The following is a 20272-nucleotide window of genomic DNA, read 5'->3' as shown; positions in this document are numbered from 1 at the left end:
TGCAGCACAAATATTTTACGACTGTTTTGAAGTAGATCTACTGCAAATATCCTACATGATCGGGATTAGATCCATTTAGGTTGGCAATGCCCGGCCCAGCTTCCTAGAACCAGCCTTAATATGTCTCGTTAAACTTAGCCTACAGTATCAACATTTAGCTAATCTTATATCGATGTACATTGGTTAAAACCTTATTTGTGAATACAATGGAATCGCCTACTCTACGGCCTGGCTTACTTTTATGTCCGTGCAATTAAAGGCTCAAAGGATGCTTTTAATAATGTCATTTGTATTAATTTCTCTATTTTCAAATCAGAAAACCACTTGTGTTTCAAAGCTATCGATATAATTAAGGCTTTAAAAAAATCTGGCTAAATGTATTTTATTTTCTATTTTTTAACTTGTGTGTCAGTATAGGCAGGTGAGATGAGAAGTGGGTTATGTGCATTTAAGTGAAAGCGGATATAATGAAAATAAACAAACATTTCAATGAATATGTTGGATTGTGTCTTTTGTATTTAGAGTGGTTTGTTTTGTATTGTGATCATGATAAGAAGCCACATACGAGAGTTATTATACTGCATATACACTCATAAAACAAAATGGACTCGGCGGGCACTAGGACCTGCATTCTGAAAAGCCACATTCCATCGCATCTGAAAAGAGAACTAGATGTGACCGTCTTCCACACCTTGGTTTCTTACCTGGGAGGAGGGGAGTCCGTCTTGCAGTTCTGTATTCCGTCACACTATTAAATCCACAGTTCTCGCACACACACCTGGGCACAGGTAAAGCACAGGCGTCGGGATTATACTTAACAACTTCGCCGTATATATTTTTTTTTTTACATTTTGCACTTTTGCAGTGTGTTATTTCTGTGGAATGAGTTTTATCACTGGTTGGAGACGCAGCGTGAAGAAAAATGATAGCACAGGGTAAGTTGCAAAGCTGATGAAGAAACTCATTACTGTACATGTTATGTGATTTAAACATCAAGTCGTGAGAGTTAACACGTGCTGGATTTGCTTTAAAGTTTTTCAGATATTTTTGTTACACTGTTTGCAGTGTTCTGCAGTGTTCTGTTGTGTAATCATCCTGATTTCTCAGCGAGATATCAACAAAATAGTCCCACCACGTTGAACAAGATTGAATAGTTCCGTACTAATCCCTTGTCGAATCGGGACGTAGCAAGTGCATTATTCCAACTTTTTAAATACATGTTGTATTAGCCACCTTTACAAACAAAAATTACGATAACAAGCATCGCATTTGTTATGACTCCTTTAAATCAGCAATTACAAGTGTAGGCTACCTTAACCCTCGTGCTGCCTTCGGGTCACATGACCCAAAGGTTCATAACGAACCATCGTTGTGTTTACCCAATTTTACCCAATACAAAAACAAATACAAATAATTTTCTTTTAACCATTCCAATGTGGGGGGTCTGAGACAGCCCGACAGTTAAAAGAAAATGCTTCACTTTGTTTTTGTATGAGGTAAATTTGTCGCAATACGACGGTGGGTCACAATGACTGATGGGTCAGAATGACCCGAAGATAACACAAGGGTTAAAATAGTTTCAGCAACTCGCCCCTAAGGGTTGATCCTTCTTGTACAATAAGATATGCGGAGGTTAAATAACCAAATGATGTGACGCGCGTTCTCCGACATGCCATCATGTTTGACTACAATGACAGGGAATCTATACCTTCATTCAACCCACATACGTATGCAGGGTGTGTGTGTGTAAATATGTGCTTCCTTGTATACAGGACAAGCTAATGAAATTCTTACATATAGTGTAAATAACTTCTCTTTTTTAGTATTCCCTACAGTTTAAGATCCACACCCTGTACATGTTTTGTTATTACTGTAATTAAATCGGTTCATAATTAGGCTACATTTTCATATGCTGTTAATACATTTTGCCTTATTACTTTTCATTTTGAAGTGTGACCCCACCTCTCCAGCTTCCCCCGGCAACCTAACGGATACCTATTCTCATGCCCACACTATGTTGAACTTTGACCCCCATGCAGGAATCCAGTGCAGACGCAAGAAACCGCACATAGTCCTAACTCCCCAAATCGGTATGTTAACACACACACACACACTGACACACGCACACACAATATTACAGTTATAAAGCCTGCTGCTCATTGCAAATGCCACGGCAAAACTGATGAACAATTTTGCTTTCAGGTTGTCGGTCATAAACAGTGCAGCGCTTGATCCCATCCTCACAGATTTCAAGTATGTCTCCTCCAGCTGGTCAACTGATATTCCATAGTCACGTTGAACAACCGAGGCACTTATTCCTTCTCATAAACACAATATCTCTCATTTCTCCCCCTAAACCAAATATCTTCGCCCTTGTCCACAATGCCTGGATAATTGAGCCTTAGCTGAAAAGTTTTTTCTGTGTCAAGGCATCTATAGTTCTCAGTATAGAGTTACCGAGACAATAGTTCCTTTTCATCCGGTTTTCATCCATCCCTTGTGTTCAGCTTGTGTTCTGATCGGTTTTGCTTCCCTGTTTCAGGTTACAGTTACCAGACGACAAAGATGCTGTCAAATCCACGGAGCGTTCGAACACGTAAGCAGAGCCTGGCTCCTGTCTGTCCTTTAGAGTCCCAGTCTGTTGTGCTCTGAGACTCGACACCAAACACAGTTTTGTGCTGGAATAAGCCTCCACAAGGTTCATAAAATCCCAGAATCTGACTCGAGGGTTAGAGATAGGATATGGATTGGCGGGAAAGGAAAAACTAGTAAAAAACGTCCCTTGATCATTGAACCAAGCTTCCTGAGGCTAGCTCAGAGATGTAAGACAATAATAAAATAAAAATAAAAATAAAAAAACTTTTTTATAATGGTAACTTAATAACTTTATATACAGATGATTACAGGCGATGCAGAGGTGTTGTGATGGAAAGTTGAGAGGGGGTGTGGAGCTTGTCTGTTTCCTGCTGTTCGATCCATCAATAATGCAGATAGGGAAGGACTGAGAATAAACTGATCTCTCAGGAGCCAACTGGAACTGGAGCATGGTTAGAAACATTTACCATGAAAGCATTAGCCGGTTGAACTAAAGCCTGGTCTAAAGCTTGGATAACCCTAACTATGAAGCTGTTGAGAGGTTGAACTTGTTCCGTCAAATCGCAGGATTGGTCTAGTAAAACTGACGTAGACCAGAAGTTGCACTGATTGGCAGCTATGATCTAGTTGAAAGAAGCAGAAAAGGAAAGGGAAACAGAGAGATAGATTGAGAGACAGAGTCAGAGATAGAGAAACTAGACAGAGAGAGAGAGACAGAGAGAGGCAGACAGACAGAGACAGAGTGCACAGTCAGTCTGCAGACAGAGCTAGTATTCTAGTAAAGAAGGAGACCCATGTGACAGAGCAGTGACACTCAGGTCACATGATACAGCCTCCTACCTCACAATACTGCCCTCATTAAGGCCAATTACCCTTTAGCCCTGTGTGTGTGTGCGTGAGAGATAACAGAAAGGGATATTTAAATGTATTTGTATGTGTGTTTATGTATTTTACAGCTGTAGTTTAGCTGCAGTTTTGGTGTAGCCTGGTTCCTGTTACTGTGCTGTGAGTGGGACTGTGAGTCAGGCTGTGTGTGGGGCTGTGAGTCAGGCTGTGTGTGGGGCTGTGAGTCAGGCTGTGTGTGGGGCTGTGAGTCAGGCTGTGTGTGGGGCTGTGAGTCAGGCTGTGTGTGGGGCTGTCACTGTGCTGTTACTGTGCTGTGAGTCAGGCTGTGTGGGGCTGTTACTGTGCTGTGAGTCAGGCTGTGTGTGGGGCTGTGAGTCAGGCTGTGTGTGGGGCTGTCACTGTGCTGTTACTGTGCTGTGAGTCAGGCTGTGTGTGGGGGTGTTACTGTGCTGTGAGTCAGGCTGTGTGTGGGGCTGTTACTGTGCTGTGAGTCAGGCTGTGTGTGGGGCTGTTACTGTGCTGTGAGTCAGGCTGTGTGTGGGGCTGTTACTGTGCTGTGAGTCAGGCTGTGTGTGGGGCTGTTACTGTGCTGTGAGTCAGGCTGTGTGTGGGGCTGTTACTGTGCTGTGAGTCAAGCTGTGTGTGGGGGTGTTTCTGTGCTGTGAGTCAGGCTGTGTGTGGGGCTGTTACTGTGCTGTGAGTTAGGCTGTGTGTGGGGCTGTTACTGTGCTGTGAGTCAGGCTGTGTGTGGGGGTGTTTCTGTGCTGTGAGTCAGGCTGTGTGTGGGGGTGTTACTGTGCTGTGAGTCAGGCTGTGTGTGGGGCTGTTACTGTGCTGTGAGTCAGGCTGTGTGTGGGGCTGTTCTGGCTGCTCTGCAGCAGTGGCGAAGAGGCTCGTCTGCCACCTCACTTCCCTGCAGGGCTCCCTCTCCCTGCACCAGCATAACACTCCACTCTCTACGAACAAGGGGAGAGCAAGAGAACAAGAGAGAAAGGGACAGGGAGAGAGTGAGAGTGAGAGAGCGAGAGGGACGGAGACAGAGAGAGAGAGAGTGAGAGAGAGCGCGAGGGACAGAGAGAGAGTGAGAGTGAGAGAGCGAGAGGGACAGAGAGAGAGTGAGAGAGAGCGAGAGGGACAGAGAGAGAGTGAGAGTGAGAGAGAGCGAGAGGGACGGAGACAGAGAGAGAAAAAAGATCAGAGGCAGAGTTTGTAGGGATGCAGTTCCCATTGTGGTCTCCTGTTATCTCTGGCAGCTCTGCCTCCGCTTGTTTGTACATCTGTACAGTCTCCCAAGGAGCTAGGCTCCACCCCCGACAGAGCATCGGCCAATGGGACGGAAGACTGCAGTGTGTAACGTGAGGAAGATGATGGGTGGATGAGGAGCTCGGGGGGAGGAGACACTGTGTGTGTGTGTGTGTGAAGACGGAAAGTTACGCAGCAGATAGAGGGTTTGATTATGTGTGTGATAGTCATGCCAATCTTATTAGGGGCTTCCAGTCTGCTGCTCTCTCTCTCCTCCCTCTGTCCCTACCTCTCTCTCTCCCTCTCTCTCCTCCCTCTGTCCATCCTCTCCTCTCTCCCTCTCTCTCCCTCCCTCTCTCTCTCTTTCTCTCTCTCTCTCTCCCCTGCCTGCCCTTCTGTCGCTGCTGGAGAGCGAACCACAGTTTGCTCCACTCTCCTGCTGACGGGGCCTGAGATAGTCAAACCTCTGCTGCCCTCCCTCTCTCTCTCTCTCCTTCTGACTCCCTCACTCGCTCGCTCCAGAACACTCTTACCAGATGAAAATGTCGGGAGACGAAGAATCTATGTCAAACGGGTAAGAGTTCCACTCTGCTGCATGCCCAGGGGATGTCAGGCTGTGTGTGTGTGTGTGTGTGTGAGAGAGAGAGTTTACAGTTAAAGCTGATGTCATTTCAGTAATGGAAATAAGACATGGCTGTGGTTCTCAGCGTGAGGTATCTGGAAGAACGCTCAAGGGTGACAAAGGAGCAGCTCTTATCTATTGTTGGGATGTGTCAGAATTAAGAAGCTGCGTTGCTGCAGTGCTGCTCTGGTCGCCGTTCTCCGACACAGCATCATGTCCTGAGGCAAACCGAGAAACTGCGTACTGTTCATTTTGTGTGTGCGTGCGTGTGTGTGTCTGCGTATGTGTTTGTCAGTCTGTGTGTGTGTCTGTGTATGTCAGTCTTAATAATCTCTTAATTGTGCAAGTTGCCCTCAGGAGAAATCAGCCCAGCATTTCAGAGATGCTGACTTCAATTTGAGTCATTATTGGGGGGACATAGAATACTGTGCAAACTTTGTCTCGGAAGATAACCTTGTATTGTGTCAATTGTCGTGCTTAAAGTCCCTGACCCTCAGCAAGACCCTGTGCACTCACAAGGCCTTGTCATGTCACAATGGCACAGTGTCACAATGGTCCTGGTTTTGGACAGACTTAGGTCTCATACATACTTGAGATGTGCTTAATCTATCAGCCATTCAGCACTTTTCATACTATCCAGTGGTCCCACTGTGCTCGATGTCATAAACCAAGCACGTACCCAGTTTGGACAGGGTTTAGAGCTAGGTTTCTGTTATTTAGAACCAGACAAGTTCTCTGTGTTTTTGAAGTGTGATACAGTATCTGTAAAAGGGTTGCTGACAGCGAGAACTATCTGAATGCATACTACTGAACTAGTTTGCTGTTTTAACTAAAGCCTGGCAACATGCTATCTATCTTACTTACTGACAATCAACAAGTAGCTTGTTGCTCTGCAACATAACAGACAGTCAGTCAGTCGACTTTTTTGTCATGCATCAGCAGAACTCTTTGATCTGGTGTGCTGATGTTTGCGGGCCTTAGAACGTAGTGTGCTCTTCATCAGCTGTGGGTAGAAGATGATAGCACACAGTGTGGAAGAGTTCCTAACACAGGCAGATCTCCTGTTGTCCTGTATACGAGAAGGGCCATGGGTTCGATTCCTACAAGAAGTAACAGACCAAACTTTGGAACGAGTGTGGTGTGGATCGTAAAGTTTGTGGTTTCCGCGTTTGTTTAGTTCTAAGTGTGGTCGTTTTGGGGCTCGGTCTGCAGTTCACGGCATGGATGCTGTCAGCTGACCCTTCCGGTGGTGGGCGGAGCTCTGAAACAGGAAGTACAGATCTCCTCATTGTCATAGTGTGTGCCTGGTGGTCATCCCCCAGTCATTACCCCGGGGCGCTGAGAGTGTGTGTCTGTGGTCTGTGTGTGTAGGAAAGTATTAAGAGTGTGAGTACCAGATCATGTATGAGTGTACGTGTGTGCATGTCTGATTGCTGTTCCCACATACACACGTGTGTGTGTGTGTGTGTGACTGAATACTGCTCTCTTGTCCCATATGATGTCTAAATGAAGTGGTTAAACATGTTGAAAGTTCTGGTGTATGGAAGAACATAAATAGCCCGTCTGTGTGACTGAGGGGCTGTGTGATACTCTGGAATGTCAGACCACAGCTGACTGTTAGTCACTCTTATTGACCAGATTAGACACAGCCACTTTCACCGCTAACAGACCAGCACACCCTGTTGTATCCAGCGGTAAATGTATGTTGTGTGTGTGTGGTCCGCTTAAAAGAGCCTGCAAATCTTTATCTCTGATCCCTTAAAACCACAACATGAAAGTGGTTATTTCCGTTAAGATCCATACCACATTGATTAGCTATTGATTGAAGAGCAGATAGCTGACATGAGAGCCCACTAGACCAGCGATTCCCAACCTGTGGGCCGCGGCCCACTTGTGGTCCGCTAGGGTAATACAGGTTGGCCGCCAAACCAATGAAAACTAAAGTATGAAAAATGAATAAATATGTATATATACTGTTGTTAAATGATTATTAAAATTCGTACTAATTTAAAATGACATTTTGCCTTTAATTCATCATGACCGAAACGCCAATAGTTGGCACGGCTAGCTAGCTATTTTTTTTTTTGCTACATTATAATGTACTCCATTATCTGTCAGCTTGCTTGCTAGTCGTTAATGTTAACTCACATAAGTTATTTGTTCCCTATGAATACTGTAATGTAACATGTCTTTCTCAGTTTTTAACAAAAATCTGGAAACGGGAGAGATCTCCGTGAGGGCGACCTGTTATCGGTCGATGAAATAAAGCGAAAATCCACACAATCTGAGTGTAGGGTTATGAGAGCAATAGCTAAGTGTTAACAACATGTTCTGGTTATTAAAAGTCACGTTTCTAACTTCACCGGAAGTTCTAGACCTGGCCTGACGTGGTAGTTACACAGGTTACCTCTCTTCACAATGTTTGCTTACTGTGGCGCTGATGGAACTTTGTCTTCTGACCTCGAGTCATCCCTGCCTTCACTGTCTCTGGTCTAGAGCGCTCTTTGAGCTGCACAACACACAACTACAGCAAAACATCTTGTGCAGCCAATTAAGAAAGACTGACAGAGGGAAGGAGAGAGAGAGACAGAGAGACAGGGAGAGAGGGAGAGAGGGAGAGAGAAAGAGAGAGAAAGAGAGAGAAGAGAGCGAGAAAGAAAGGAGACATTGTTTGGACCATCTGTGTTTGTTAGCTAGCTAGCACAAGAACACCTAGGGACAGCCTGCATCCTGGACGCAGTGGTGAGAATGTGGGCCAGCGCGGTAAACCTCTGCTACTACTGAGGTGGGTCCAGGGACAAGGCTTGAAGGTTGGTCTGTTTCCTGGATTCACACCTAAAACAGGAACAGGGACACTGCAGCAAGCGTGTATGGGGAGAAGGAGGAAGGGAGAGGGATTGATAGAGCCAAGGAGGGAGGAGCTAGTGAGAGAATGAGAGAAGTGACGAGGCTCATTTAAAGACGTCGTAGCTGTAGCTCTTTGTGGTCGACGGTGATGCTTCACTCTACACACACACACACACACACACAGAGACACACAGACGCACACACACACACACACACACACACACACACACACACACACACACAGAGAGAGACACACAGACCCCCCCCCCCCCCCACACACACACACACACACACAGAGACACACAGACGCACACACCCACACACACAGAGAGAGACACACAGACCCCCCCCCACACACACACACACACACACACACACACAGACACACAGACGCACACACCCACACACACACACACAGAGAGAGACACACAGACCCCCCCTACCCACACACACACACATGATTTCTTACCTAGATTTTCACTGGGACAAAGTATCAGCTTTTGTCCTGTAGAACTGACCAGCATCATGCGTACATCAAGTACACGTGACAGGAACCTTACAGCCATAAATCACACTTTGTTTGAAGAATGAGGCTAATTTCTCTCTGTGGTAAATGATTGATTGCTAAAAGGAGAACTAGATATAATCAGGGGGTGTTAAAAGTGTAAGTGCTGCTTGGTGGAGGGCATGTCTGTCTGGTTTAAGACCGACAAACACTTGAACTTGAATAAAGTGAAGGTGATAGGTTGCCTTATTCAACTCACAAAGAGCAAGTAACATAAATATTTTTTCTGTCTTCTCTCGCTCTCTCAATCTCTCTCTCTCTCTCTCTCTCTCTCTCTCTCTCTCTCTCTCTCTCTCTCTCTCTCTCTCTCTCTTTCCTGTTCTTTGTCTCAAAATATATTGTGTTCACCTCACAGAGTAATCAAGATGCATTTGAGTAACCCAGCCCTTGTCCCCTCCAGCTCCCCCAGGTCGGACCTGTCCCTGGCCCTGGAGGACTGCATGGTCGCTCTGGACCTGTTCCTCAGGAACCACTTTGAGGAAGCACAGGACATGTTACGCTGCAGGTGAGACCGAACCCCCCCCCAGGAACCAGTCCTGGGGTCTGAGGGAAGCTGATCTCGGGTCAGTTTTGCCTTTCGTTGTAGAAAAGCAGAGCATGGACAGCCAGACTGAACAGGTTTGGGATCAGTATTTCTTCCATGAGAGGCCGGTCTGTAGACTCTACAACCTCTGTTTAAAAAAAAAAATGTATGCATCCGTTTACAGGCGAGTGCACCTATTACAGATCGGTTTAAGTTAAGCTTGTTTAAGTCTTTGGAATCTTTGCATACTCTATACTCTAACGAGCCGCTAGCGTAACCATGAACACCAGCAACACGGTTATTCAGCAGATTGTGGAGCACCCACACACCTTTCTCTGATTACCTTTTGTCACCTGCTCTTTCACTCCTGCAACACCTGCTCTCTCTCTCTCTCCTTTGTCGTCATGGTCGTGTTCACCATTCTGTCCCTTCAATATCTCCTGGGGTGTTAGCCAGGCCACTCCCTAGCCCTAATTTAACCTCCTCCTTGTGTGTGTGTGTGTGTGTGTGTGTACACTATCCCTGCCCCTAACTCAGTTTAAGGGATAAGTAACTGTAAAATGTTTCCATTTAATCCCTCCTATTAGGTCTCATTTAAAAAAAGTTTTGAATTGTTTTTCTGGCCCTGTTTTTGTGGGCAATTATGCAACCAGCTCTAATATTATAATCTGGTGGTCATAATAGTATCGTTTAACCCCACCCCCACTTGTGATTGGTCTGTCACTGGTTAAACCCACTTCAAACATGCAGGACGAAATCCTTGATCCTGGTTGCGCAACATGTTTAAACACCTTGACGGAGGAAGTTCCAGGCTGCAGGCTTCAGACTGTCGACATCCCTGCTGTGGCCTAGGCTACGTGGCTGACACGCCCGGGTGTAAACTGAAGGAGATCCAGCTCTCAGAAGCCTGCTCTAATCTGCCTCAATCTTCCCAAGCCACGCCCCCTCTGGCTCCGTCCTGACACCTGAGGCTATAGACTTCCTGTCAGCCTCCTGGTGCTCAGGGGGGGTTATGGGAACTGTTGTTTAAACAGAGGTCGGCCATGTTTGACGTGAACAAAACCTTCTTCTGGTGTCTCTAGTGTTTTGTTCTCCGTCTGTAAGCTGCTGTCGTCGAGTCTTCCTGCCGTGGTGCTTTAGGGGCGTCACTAAGAGGTGTCGGGCTACACAGGCCCGACACTTAACCCAGTTACATAACACACCGATAACCAGGGGATTCAGCAAGGAAGAGACCTCTTCTTTCTTTCTCCCTTCCGTCCTTCCTCTCTCTCTCTCTCTCTCTCTCTCTCTCTCTCCCTCTCTCTCTCTCTCTCTCTCTCTCTCTCTCTCTCTGTCTCTCCCTCCCTCTCTCTCTGTCTCTCCCTCCCTCTCTCTCTGTCTCTCCCTCCCTCTCTCCTTCTTATTTATTTGCTCTTTCACCTTCTTCCTTTGTCTCCGTTTGTCCTCCTCACGCACCTCCTCACTCCCCACTTTCTCTTTACCCCCCCCCTCCCTCCCTCCCTCCAGCTCTGCTGTTCTGACGCAGCATGCTGAACCAGGTACAGGAACACTGCAGCAGCTCCCTCTCTCTCTCTCTCTCTCTCTCTCTCTCTCTCTCTCTCTCTCTCTCTCTCTCTCTCTCTCTCTCTCTCTCTCTCACTTTCTCTCTCTCTCTCTCTCTCTCTCTCTCTCTCTCCCCTCCCCTCCCCCAAAACAGCCAACACTGAATCATACACACTGCCAAAGCCTAGCATAGGACTCAGACACATACACAACAGGGCTATAAACTGTGCTTGTTACAACACTACAACGCGACTTGGCCTTCAGTCATCGGGCTGGAGTAACCCCCCTCCTCACACGCACGCACACACACACACACAATCAACCTGCCACTGTTCAAAAATACCATCTTGTCTTCCTTCCAGAATAGTGCTGGGTCACATCCAGTCCTACATTTTAAAATATAAATGAGAGAAACAAATGAAATAGTAATGTCTCTGCTTGTTACTTTTCCTTTCTCCCGATGATGTCATGAGACCTCAGCCATCGCCCGACCTCTGACCCCCCCCACCTAGGCTGCGTCCTGCCCTCACGTCGAGCAGAGTCACCGTGAGAGATGCTTCTGTCGTTCAGACAGATCACCGGCTGTTCTGCCAACCTCCCACTCTGCTGTCTCTCTAGCCGCTGTTCTGTCAGTCTGTCAGTCTGTCCGTCTGTCTGTCAGCATTTCTGATGGTCGGGTCCTTCCATCCATATCCACACAAACAAGATTCCCTCTTGGAGAGACTTTTCTGTAGCCATGCAGTGGTGTAGCTGTGACCCATAACTGTTATCGCTGCTGTGTGCATCTGTCTGTCAAACTAAAAGCTATGCTGGCACATGTGGCTAGCTCGCCTGTACGGCAGACAGCCTCATGGTTTTGTGGAGATCTCTGTTAAGGGACAATGTGTGCTCAGAGATGCCACATGGGCCCAGCAGGGCTGAATAGCAGCGTCGCGTCATTAATGTCGACACGCCACATTCCTCTGGGCTCTCCTGCATCCCTACCCCGACGTGTCTGCCCGTCCCGTGGTCGCTCGCTAGGCCGGACCCGTGGAACGCTCCGGAAACCAGTCAGGCCAGAGAGGCAGCTTGGTGGAATGTTGCTGCACCAGCTCTGTGACGTGGAGAAGCCCCCCTGTCTGTCACTAAAGCAACCGAGAGTGTGTGTGTTTTGTGGTTGTGTGAGCGTGTGTGTGTGTGAGCGTGTGTGTGTGTGAGAGCGTGTGTGTGTGTGTGTGTGTGTGTGTGAGAGCGTGTGTGTGTGTGAGCGTGTGTGTGTTTGTGAGCGTGTGTGTGAGCGTGTGAGCGTGTTTGCCACCGCACATTCTTGCTTACGTGTGTGCATATGTGTGAAACACGGCTTATGTGTACAGTGACGGTATTTGTGTTTGCCTCTGTACGGTGCGGTAATTGGATGTGTGTGTGTGTGTGTGTGGTATCCGAGTGGTAGAGAGACATAAATCAAACAATGCTCGGTAGGTCTACGGATGTAATATTTCTAAAACCAACCTGAGCTGTTCCTGACTCATCGTTTGTTCTCAACGTGACAGCGTCCTGTCGTCTGAGTGACAGGGCAGGATTTTTAAACAACAATGGCAGCTATAAATAGCCTTTAAATAGCCGAAAGTCTTTTTTTTTTACCTCTCTGTTTCCTTCTTGTCATCCCTTCCTTACCTTTCGTTCTCAGGATCAAAGACAGTATGTACCACGCGCTCACCTACGCTACGATCCTGGAGATGCAGGCCATGATGACCTTTGACCCGGAACATATCCTGGCAGCAGGAAACACCATGAAGGAGGCCCAGGCTGTGTGTCAGAGGTGTGACATGACGCTCTGAGATCCATCACAGTCATTGCTTCACTTTGAAAAAGCTCATATATCAACCATGCTGGGGTGTTCCTCTTTGGTCTAAAGGTAGATGTTTTGGTCCACACGTAGAAGCATGTCGGTTCCACCCCCGCACCCCCCCCTCACACATCCAGCACACAGACACACACACTCCATGCCGGTGTGAGGCTTGCACAGGCCCGCCGCCGCCCACGGATCCAACCGTTACCATGGCGACAGAGTAGAGCCGAATGAATCGATTCATGTTTCTGGTTTTCTTGTGAGATCATCCGACACCGCCCGAGTCTCACCAGCCAGAGGAATTTCAGAGCAGCCCTGTAACAGCCAGCGGGCCGTGGTACTGGGGGGGTGAAAATGCCACATTAGTTTTCACACACACACACACACACACCAGCTCCAACCCTGTTTTCATGGGACGCTCAGTGACGGCTTGTTCAGGCTGCATGCTGACAGATTGCTGGGCTGGGCTGGTTTCACACAGCTTGTGTCTGTGATCGATTTTTCGATCGTATGTTCCCTCTCGTAGATTCCGCAAAAAGTCAACCTTCTCCAACCGCAACTTCACAGAAGGTCAGTAGCATCCGAACAAGATCAGGGTGTCTGTGAGTGTGTGTCTGCATGTGGATACGTGTCTGTGTGTGTGTGTGTATACAATCAAAGCTAGATCTGTAACAGTGTATGACCTGTTGGATGCGTCTCCCTCAGAGGAGCCGCATGCTGAGGTGTGCTACGCAGAGTGTGTGTGTGTGTGTGTGTGTAACAGTGTCTGACCTCTCCCTCAGAGGAGCCGCATGCTGAGGTGTGCTACGCAGAGTGTGTGTGTGTGTGTGTGTGTGTAACAGTGTCTGACCTCTCCCTCAGAGGAGCCGCATGCTGAGGTGTGCTACGCAGAGTGTGTGTGTGTGTGTGTGTGTGTGTGTGTGTGTGTGTGTGTGTGTGTGTAACAGTGTCTGACCTGTCCCTCAGAGGAGCTGCATGCTGAGGTGTGCTACGCAGAGTGTCTCCTGCAGAGGGCAGCCCTCACCTTCCTTCAGGTAAACCTGAGTCTCTCTATCTCCCTCAACCAGCTGGTGTCCCATGCTGGCCCATGGCCTGCTCCGCACCCACCACCCCTCCCTAATCCTCCTCTCTCTGTGCAGGATGAAAACATGATCAGCTTCATCAAAGGAGGAATTAAAGTCAGGAACAGCTACCAGACATATAAGTATGTTTTGTAGCCGCCCTCCCACACACGCACACATACCTCCACTCTCCGAACACCCAAACCCAAGTCACTAAAATGAGAAAGCTAAACCTCCCATCTCTCTCTCTCTGCCTCTCTCTCTCTCCCTCTCTCTCTACCTCTCTCCCTCTTTCTCTACCTTTCTCTCTCTACCTCTCTCTCTCTCTCTCTCTACCTCTCTCTCTCCCTCTCTCTCTCCCTTTCTCTCTCTACCTCTCTCTCTCTCTACCTCTCTCTCTCTACCTCTATCTCTCCATCTCTCTACCTCTCTCTCTCTCTACCTCTCTCTCTCTACCTCTCTCTCTCCCTCTCTCTACCTTTCTCTCTCTACCTCTCTCTCTCTCTCTCGTCTGTCTTCCAGAGAACTTCACACAGTGCTCCAGTCCTCCAGTTATGTCCATGGTGATAACCACGGACATTTTGAGGGCGGGGTCAAGCTCGGTGTTGGAGCCTTTAACCTGGTGAGAGGGCTGCTTACTAGACACCATGTTTGTAGTTCTTCTTGTTCCTGGTGGAACTACAGGATGGGCAAAATATTGGATTAACCTCAACTTTAATACTCCATTTATCACATTAAAGGTGCAAGCGCATGACACTAGACTGTATATGAGTATAAAGGATTCTCAGTGTCTCTTTTTGTTTCCTTCTTGCCTCTGGATGCAGATGATCTCCATGCTGCCCACACGCACCCTCAGACTGCTGGAGTTTGTGGGTTTCTCTGGGAACAAGGTGAGGGGCGCTTCCTGGTGGTGTTGGGCCTGAGGCTGGGCATCAAAACAGGGGCTCTGATGATGAAGGGTTGTGTATCAGTGGTCATTATGACTAATGAGTGTGTGTCCCTGACCCTGTGTGTGTGTGTGTGTGTGCAGGAGTTTGGTCTGCAGCAGCTCCAGGAGGGTCTGACAGAGCACACCTTCAGGTCGTTCCTGTGTAACATGCTGCTGCTCTGCTACCATACCTTCATGAGCTTCATCCTGGGTGAGTCACTGACTGGCTGGCTGACTGGCTGACCAGCTGACTGACTGACTGGCTGGCTGACTGGCTGACCAGCTGACTGACTGACTGGCTGACCAGCTGACTGACTGACTGGCTGACCAGCTGACTGACTGACTGGCTGACCAGCTGACTGACTGACTGGCTGACCAGCTGACTGACTGACTGGCTGACCAGCTGACTGACTGACTGGCTGACCAGCTGACTGACTGACTGGCTGACCAGCTGACTGACTGACTGGCTGACCAGCTGACTGACTGACTGGCTGACCAGCTGACTGACTGACTGGCTGACCAGCTGACTGACTGACTGGCTGACCAGCTGACTGACTGACTGGCTGACCAGCTGACTGACTGACTGGCTGACCAGCTGACTGACTGACTGGCTGACCAGCTGACTGACTGACTGGCTGACCAGCTGACTGACTGACTGGCTGACCAGCTGACTGACTGACTGGCTGACCGATTGATAGACAGACACACGGTGTACAGGTGAATGCAGAGTGACTAACCTGTGTGTGCTGGTGTGGTGATGCAGGTACGGGGGAGGGGGACGTGGGCGATGCAGAGAAGCTCCTGCAGCCGTACCTCAAACAGTACCCCACGGTGAGTCTGCACATCCGGGAACCGAGTGGAGCTACAAGTGTTGGTGTCATAGGTTGAAGGATGTGTTTATTATGGGATGTTGTTTCCAGGGATCCATCTTCTTGTTCTTCGCTGGTCGGATAGAGGAGATCAAAGGAAACCTGGATGCTGTGAGTTCGTTGATACACCTGTCCATCCTTTCATTTAGGAATTCACTCATTCATCAAATCATTCATTTGTGTGTGTGTGTGTCTGTGTGCATTTGTGTCTGTATGTGTGGGATTGCATGTATGTGGGTCTGCGTGTGTGTACTTGTGTGTGTGTGTGAGTGTACATGTGTGTGTGTGCGTGTGTGTACTTGTGTGTGTGTGTGTGTACATGTGTGTGTGTGCGTGCGTGTACTTGTGTGTGTGTGTACATGTGTGTGCGTGCGTGTGTGTACTTGTGTGTGTGTGTGTACATGTGTGTGTGTGTGTGTGTACATGTGTGTGTGTGTGTGTGTGTGTGTGTACATGTGTGTGTGTGTGTGTGTGTGTGTGTGTGTGTACCAGGCTATAGCCCGCTTCGAGGAGTGCTGCGAGGCCCAGCAGGAGTGGAAACAGTTCCACCACATGTGCTACTGGGAGCTGATGTGGTGCTTCACCTACAAGAGGCACTGGAAGATGGCCTACTTCTACGCTGACCTGCTCAGCAAGGAAAACACCTGGTCCAAGGTCGGATGGGAGGGGGGGGGTGGACTCGATAACTTCCTCTAACTTTCTGTGGCATGATGGCTTCCTGTTGTTTATAACTTCCTGTGGCTTGATCACTTCCTGACATTTGTGATTCGGCAGCTTGTGGTGCTGATGTAGGGCACAACGTCTCAGAAACACTCATGAAGTTAAAAGGGGTGGAGTGTCATGCACAGATCCTAGCTGGAGAGGGAACACAAGCTTAATACACAACAATGCAACACAGACATTATCTAAATGATCCTGAGCCAAACTAGTTCAGTTAGATATACTTTTAGATCAAGCTGTTCCAAGCTTTTGTTACTGTTGGATTGACATATTATTTAACGTTATTCTGCTAGGATCCTGTTTATGGTTGACTAGGTGATGAGTTATTATTCTCTGGAAAAGATGTCACTGCTCTGCTGTAGAAGTGTCATCACATCCCTCGGCTAATTACAGCTTTCGTGATTTATAGTGTGTGATATGCCACGTTGTCTCTTGAGGTGGTAAATAATGCTTACACTGGTAACACCTGGCGTGTGTGTGTGTGTGTGTCTTTCACTAGGCTACATATGCCTACATGAAGGGTGCCTACCTCAGCATGCTCAGCAAGGAGGAGTGCCAGCCGTTTGGGGAGAGTGAAGTCGCCCTCTTCAGGTGACAAGGGGAAACTACACCTGGATTTACGGCATTTACCATAAGTGTATATATCATGTACTGTATGTAGCATGTACTATTTGTATTATTATACAATACTAAACTATACTTTTATTGCAGGCAGGTCCATGGGTTGAAGCAGAAGATAGCGGGCAAGTCTTTACCCACGGAGAAGTTTGCGATCAGAAAGGCTCGTCGCTACTTGTCAGAGAGCCCCATCGCTGTCCCGGCCCCTCCCCTGGTCAGTACGTCACACGGTACCACGGCGCCACAAAGACTTTTCCGATCCAACATGAGGGTTTGAAACTGTGTGACTGTCACTGTTAATCCACGTGTTCTTGACAGGTTCGTCTACACGTTACAGTGTATTTGTAGTGGTTGTAACAAGCAGCACTTTTAAGCTGAGGGATCTGTTTTCACTCAGACTGACTGCAGAAGCCCTGAGGGACCCGGACTGTTGTGAAAGGGGTTACCATGGTGTTAAGGGTTGCCATGGTGTTGTGTCTGGGGTGTGTCTTTGCAGGAGATGATGTACATCTGGAATGGATACACGGTCATCGGCAAGCACAAAGACCTGACGGAGGGCATGCTGAAAACCCTGGACGAGGCGCAGAGCAAACTGGACTGTGGCCCAAGTAAATAACTTCCACTACGCTGAGCCTAGAATCACTACCAGGCTCCACTTCACCATCACTTCATCCGAGGCCACCTTGCTCAGCACTTAGCTGCACGTTACTTATCGTTTGTATCGGCGGAACCGACTGTATTGTTTTTTTTTTTTTTATATGTTGTTGTGCTGTCTCGTAAAACATGTGTGTGTCTGTGTGTGTGTGTGTGTTCCTCAGAGACAGAGTTCTCCATAGACGACCAGTGTCTCGTGAGCCTGCTGAAGGGCCTTTGTCTCAAGCACCTGGGACACCAGGACGAGGCTGAGCACTACTTTACCCTCGTGCTCTGCAAGTAAGACACACACACACACACGCACACATACATAAACACACTGTGCACACATTCTCCACTCTCTCTCTCACGCACACATGCGCAAACCAACCAGCTGCCCCTGTGCACGTGTAACCCTGGCGACCGAGCGGTCACTGACCCGACCTGTGTTGTTTTTTCCGTCTCAGCGAGTCCCAGATCAAGTATGACCACTACTTGGTTCCCAACGCACTGCTGGAACACGGCCTGCTGTGCCTGGAGCAAGGCAGGAAGGAGGAGGGCGTCAAACTACTGGAGACGGCCAAGTGAGCAGGGAGGGGGTTCACCTCGTAGCCTAGCATATCCAACCAGGCTTCACACTTAAAATCACGCTGACCGTAGTTTGGAACTATAGCCAAACACATTTGAATGAATTTGATCTGAACCCACAGGATGTTGCGGTGTAGGTACTAGGTGTGCAAGCTCTTCTGGAGTACATCTTGCAGATGCTGTACTGTCTTGTGTTCACAAGGCTCTGCTTTGCTCCTTTGGTGTTTACAGGCAGAATTACAAGAACTACTCAATGGAATCACGAACTCACTTCCGCATCCAGGCTGCTCTCCACAAAGCCAAGGCCTCTACTGAAAACGGCCTCCACCTGCCCTCCAGCCCTTAGCCAATGGGAGGAGACCAGACCAAGGGCCAACTTCCTGCCATCCCACAATGCACTGCTTAGGCCAGCGCTGCTTGGGATGGGCCAATCAGAGCCAAAGTACCACTTCGCCCTCACAACGTTCAACCTTCAGCGGTCGCCTGACTGAACAGAAAACAAGCTCCTACCTAGACCATCTTCTTCACCCCTGATAAACAGGACTGATACACTATTGACATGGTCTTGGTCGACATGGTTGGCTACCAGTATATACCCAGGCTTCTCTTTATGCAGAATCTCTAAAGCAAATAATTGTATTGTATTTTTAATGCCTGTCACTGGCCTTGGGTCAAATACATTCATCAAATACGTAACTTTTCTGAAGTCTGTACTGGGTGAACGAAATCGAACACGGTACAGATTCTTGGTAATGGAATGTCGTTTGACCCAGGCCTACCAGGCCGCATCTGATTGGTTTATCACTCTCCATGGGATCTCTGAGCTCCCTCCCCGGTCTCTCTGATTGGCTTGTTGCGCCATGCGGCTCTACCATTGGTAAATGTGATTCTGTTCTCTATCTGTTATTCTTTTTTCATTAATGTCTCTTCCTTCTCTCTGAACCTTCTGCAATAGGTGCACATGACACTAATTAGATTGTCTTAAACAGTTCAAATGCCTCTGAAGAAATTTGCATTCCTATTGCAACATGTAGGTTGCATTTGTTTTTGAGTGCGTGTGCCACTGTGTGTGTGTGTCTGCGTGCTTGTCTGCGCGTGTGTGAAGCAGGGGTTATTTTAGCGTGTTTATTTATTAACTGCGAAAAGCGCCTTTTTACAAAATTGTCCCGTTTTAAGTGGACAGATGAACGTGTCTTTTAGAAAGGCAGAATCCCTCTTCTTCTCCCACTGTGGACAGACTCCAACAGTACTTGAGCTTGAAACAAACAAGCAGGTCTTTGATGAGGACGCAGGAAGTTTTGGCTGGCTGCCAGGACCATCTTTAGAGAGTGAAGCTTCAACAACCCCTAGAGCTTCCCAAACTATACACACTGCTACACCAGCCTCGGCAATGCTGGGCTTGAACCACACTAGACACACCTGCGGTACATCGTAGTCATGATCATGAATGACGCTAGTATAGATCGTTATTCAATCATCTGTATATGACCAGTGCTGTTTGTAATAAAAAGTAACAGGCCTTATGTTGTTAATCAATTGTTAGTTGTTAGTTAATATATGAAGTTGACAGCAGGTGTTTGTCTATTCAAACAGTAGGATGGTGTATCAAACTTAATGTTTGAATTAGAGCTCTCGTGATTTATTCGAAGATTATAGAGGAAAGTGTATTGGTTCAGGTTAGGATACAACCAGTGACACAGAGTCTACAAGATTATTTTACATGGTGGAGGAATGTGTAAAAAATGCTCCATTTGGAAGATGGTTTTGGGATAATATAATCACTGTTCTTATTTTGTCTTGTTACTTTCCTGGGTTTACTGATTTAAAGATTCCAAACACAACTTTATTAGCACTGTGATATTAAGGTCAGCATTCTGTGGGGCATGGCTACTTTTGAGCAGATTGACATTCCTGTACATACTCTGAATGTTGGTTTTGTAATTTAAGATTAAACGATCAAAGAAGTAACTCAACACAACTGTTTTATTTTCTTCAAATAATAATGTGCCTTTGGACTCGTGTACATTTCAATAGGTGTAGGAAATGATAAGCGTACAGTTACATGCATTATACAAGTGGAAGAAAAAAACGGTATTTCATGGTGTGACTGAATGCGTTTGCTGTGTTATTTTCCTACTTCGAGGTCTGTTTACAACCTTGTCGTCAGATACAGTGAAATTATCTTAAACGATCAATCTATAGCTATGTGTTTATGTTTTGCAAACAGTAATGTGGACAGTCATCC

The 20272-nt window shown here is 47.4% G+C and overlaps 1 protein-coding gene and 1 long non-coding RNA gene across 3 annotated transcripts in view; one reads left to right on the top strand and one right to left on the bottom strand.

Moving 5' to 3' along the window:
* LOC134011319 (uncharacterized) overlaps nt 1-20272 on the bottom strand; it is a 177369-nt gene that overhangs the window by 48477 nt on the left and 108620 nt on the right. The window lies entirely within an intron of this gene.
* On the top strand, nt 711-19995 carry ttc39a (tetratricopeptide repeat domain 39A). 2 transcript variants are annotated; one of them, XM_062450178.1, is made up of 21 exons: nt 711-935; nt 2040-2090; nt 2203-2253; nt 2543-2596; nt 9118-9222; nt 12449-12580; nt 13137-13180; nt 13577-13644; nt 13750-13814; nt 14194-14293; nt 14496-14561; nt 14702-14810; nt 15363-15430; nt 15520-15579; nt 15961-16122; nt 16688-16779; nt 16900-17020; nt 17303-17414; nt 17625-17739; nt 17907-18023; nt 18259-19995. In XM_062450178.1, exons 1-21 carry the CDS (start codon nt 883-885, stop codon nt 18371-18373), a joined length of 1860 nt encoding a protein of 619 aa, XP_062306162.1. In that variant the 5' UTR covers nt 711-882; the 3' UTR covers nt 18374-19995. The 2 variants fall into 2 exon arrangements, with proteins under 2 accessions (XP_062306162.1, XP_062306163.1); XM_062450179.1 differs by lacking the exons at nt 711-935; nt 2040-2090; nt 2203-2253; nt 2543-2596 and adding an exon at nt 5020-5257.

This window comes from Osmerus eperlanus, chromosome 24 (genome assembly GCF_963692335.1).
Source record: "Osmerus eperlanus chromosome 24, fOsmEpe2.1, whole genome shotgun sequence".
NCBI lineage: Eukaryota > Metazoa > Chordata > Actinopteri > Osmeriformes > Osmeridae > Osmerus > Osmerus eperlanus.
This window is presented reverse-complemented; position numbering and strand designations above follow the sequence as displayed.

Bases quoted from the DNA above. Each gene is read 5' to 3' on its own strand.
- ttc39a (XM_062450178.1), top strand. From the start codon at position 883: ATGAGTTTTATCACTGGTTGGAGACGCAGCGTGAAGAAAAATGATAGC. The intron at 16,123-16,687 runs GTCGGATGGGAG...GTCTTTCACTAG, and splicing joins AGGAAAACACCTGGTCCAAG to GCTACATATGCCTACATGAA. The intron at 18,024-18,258 runs GTGAGCAGGGAG...TGGTGTTTACAG, and splicing joins AAACTACTGGAGACGGCCAA to GCAGAATTACAAGAACTACT.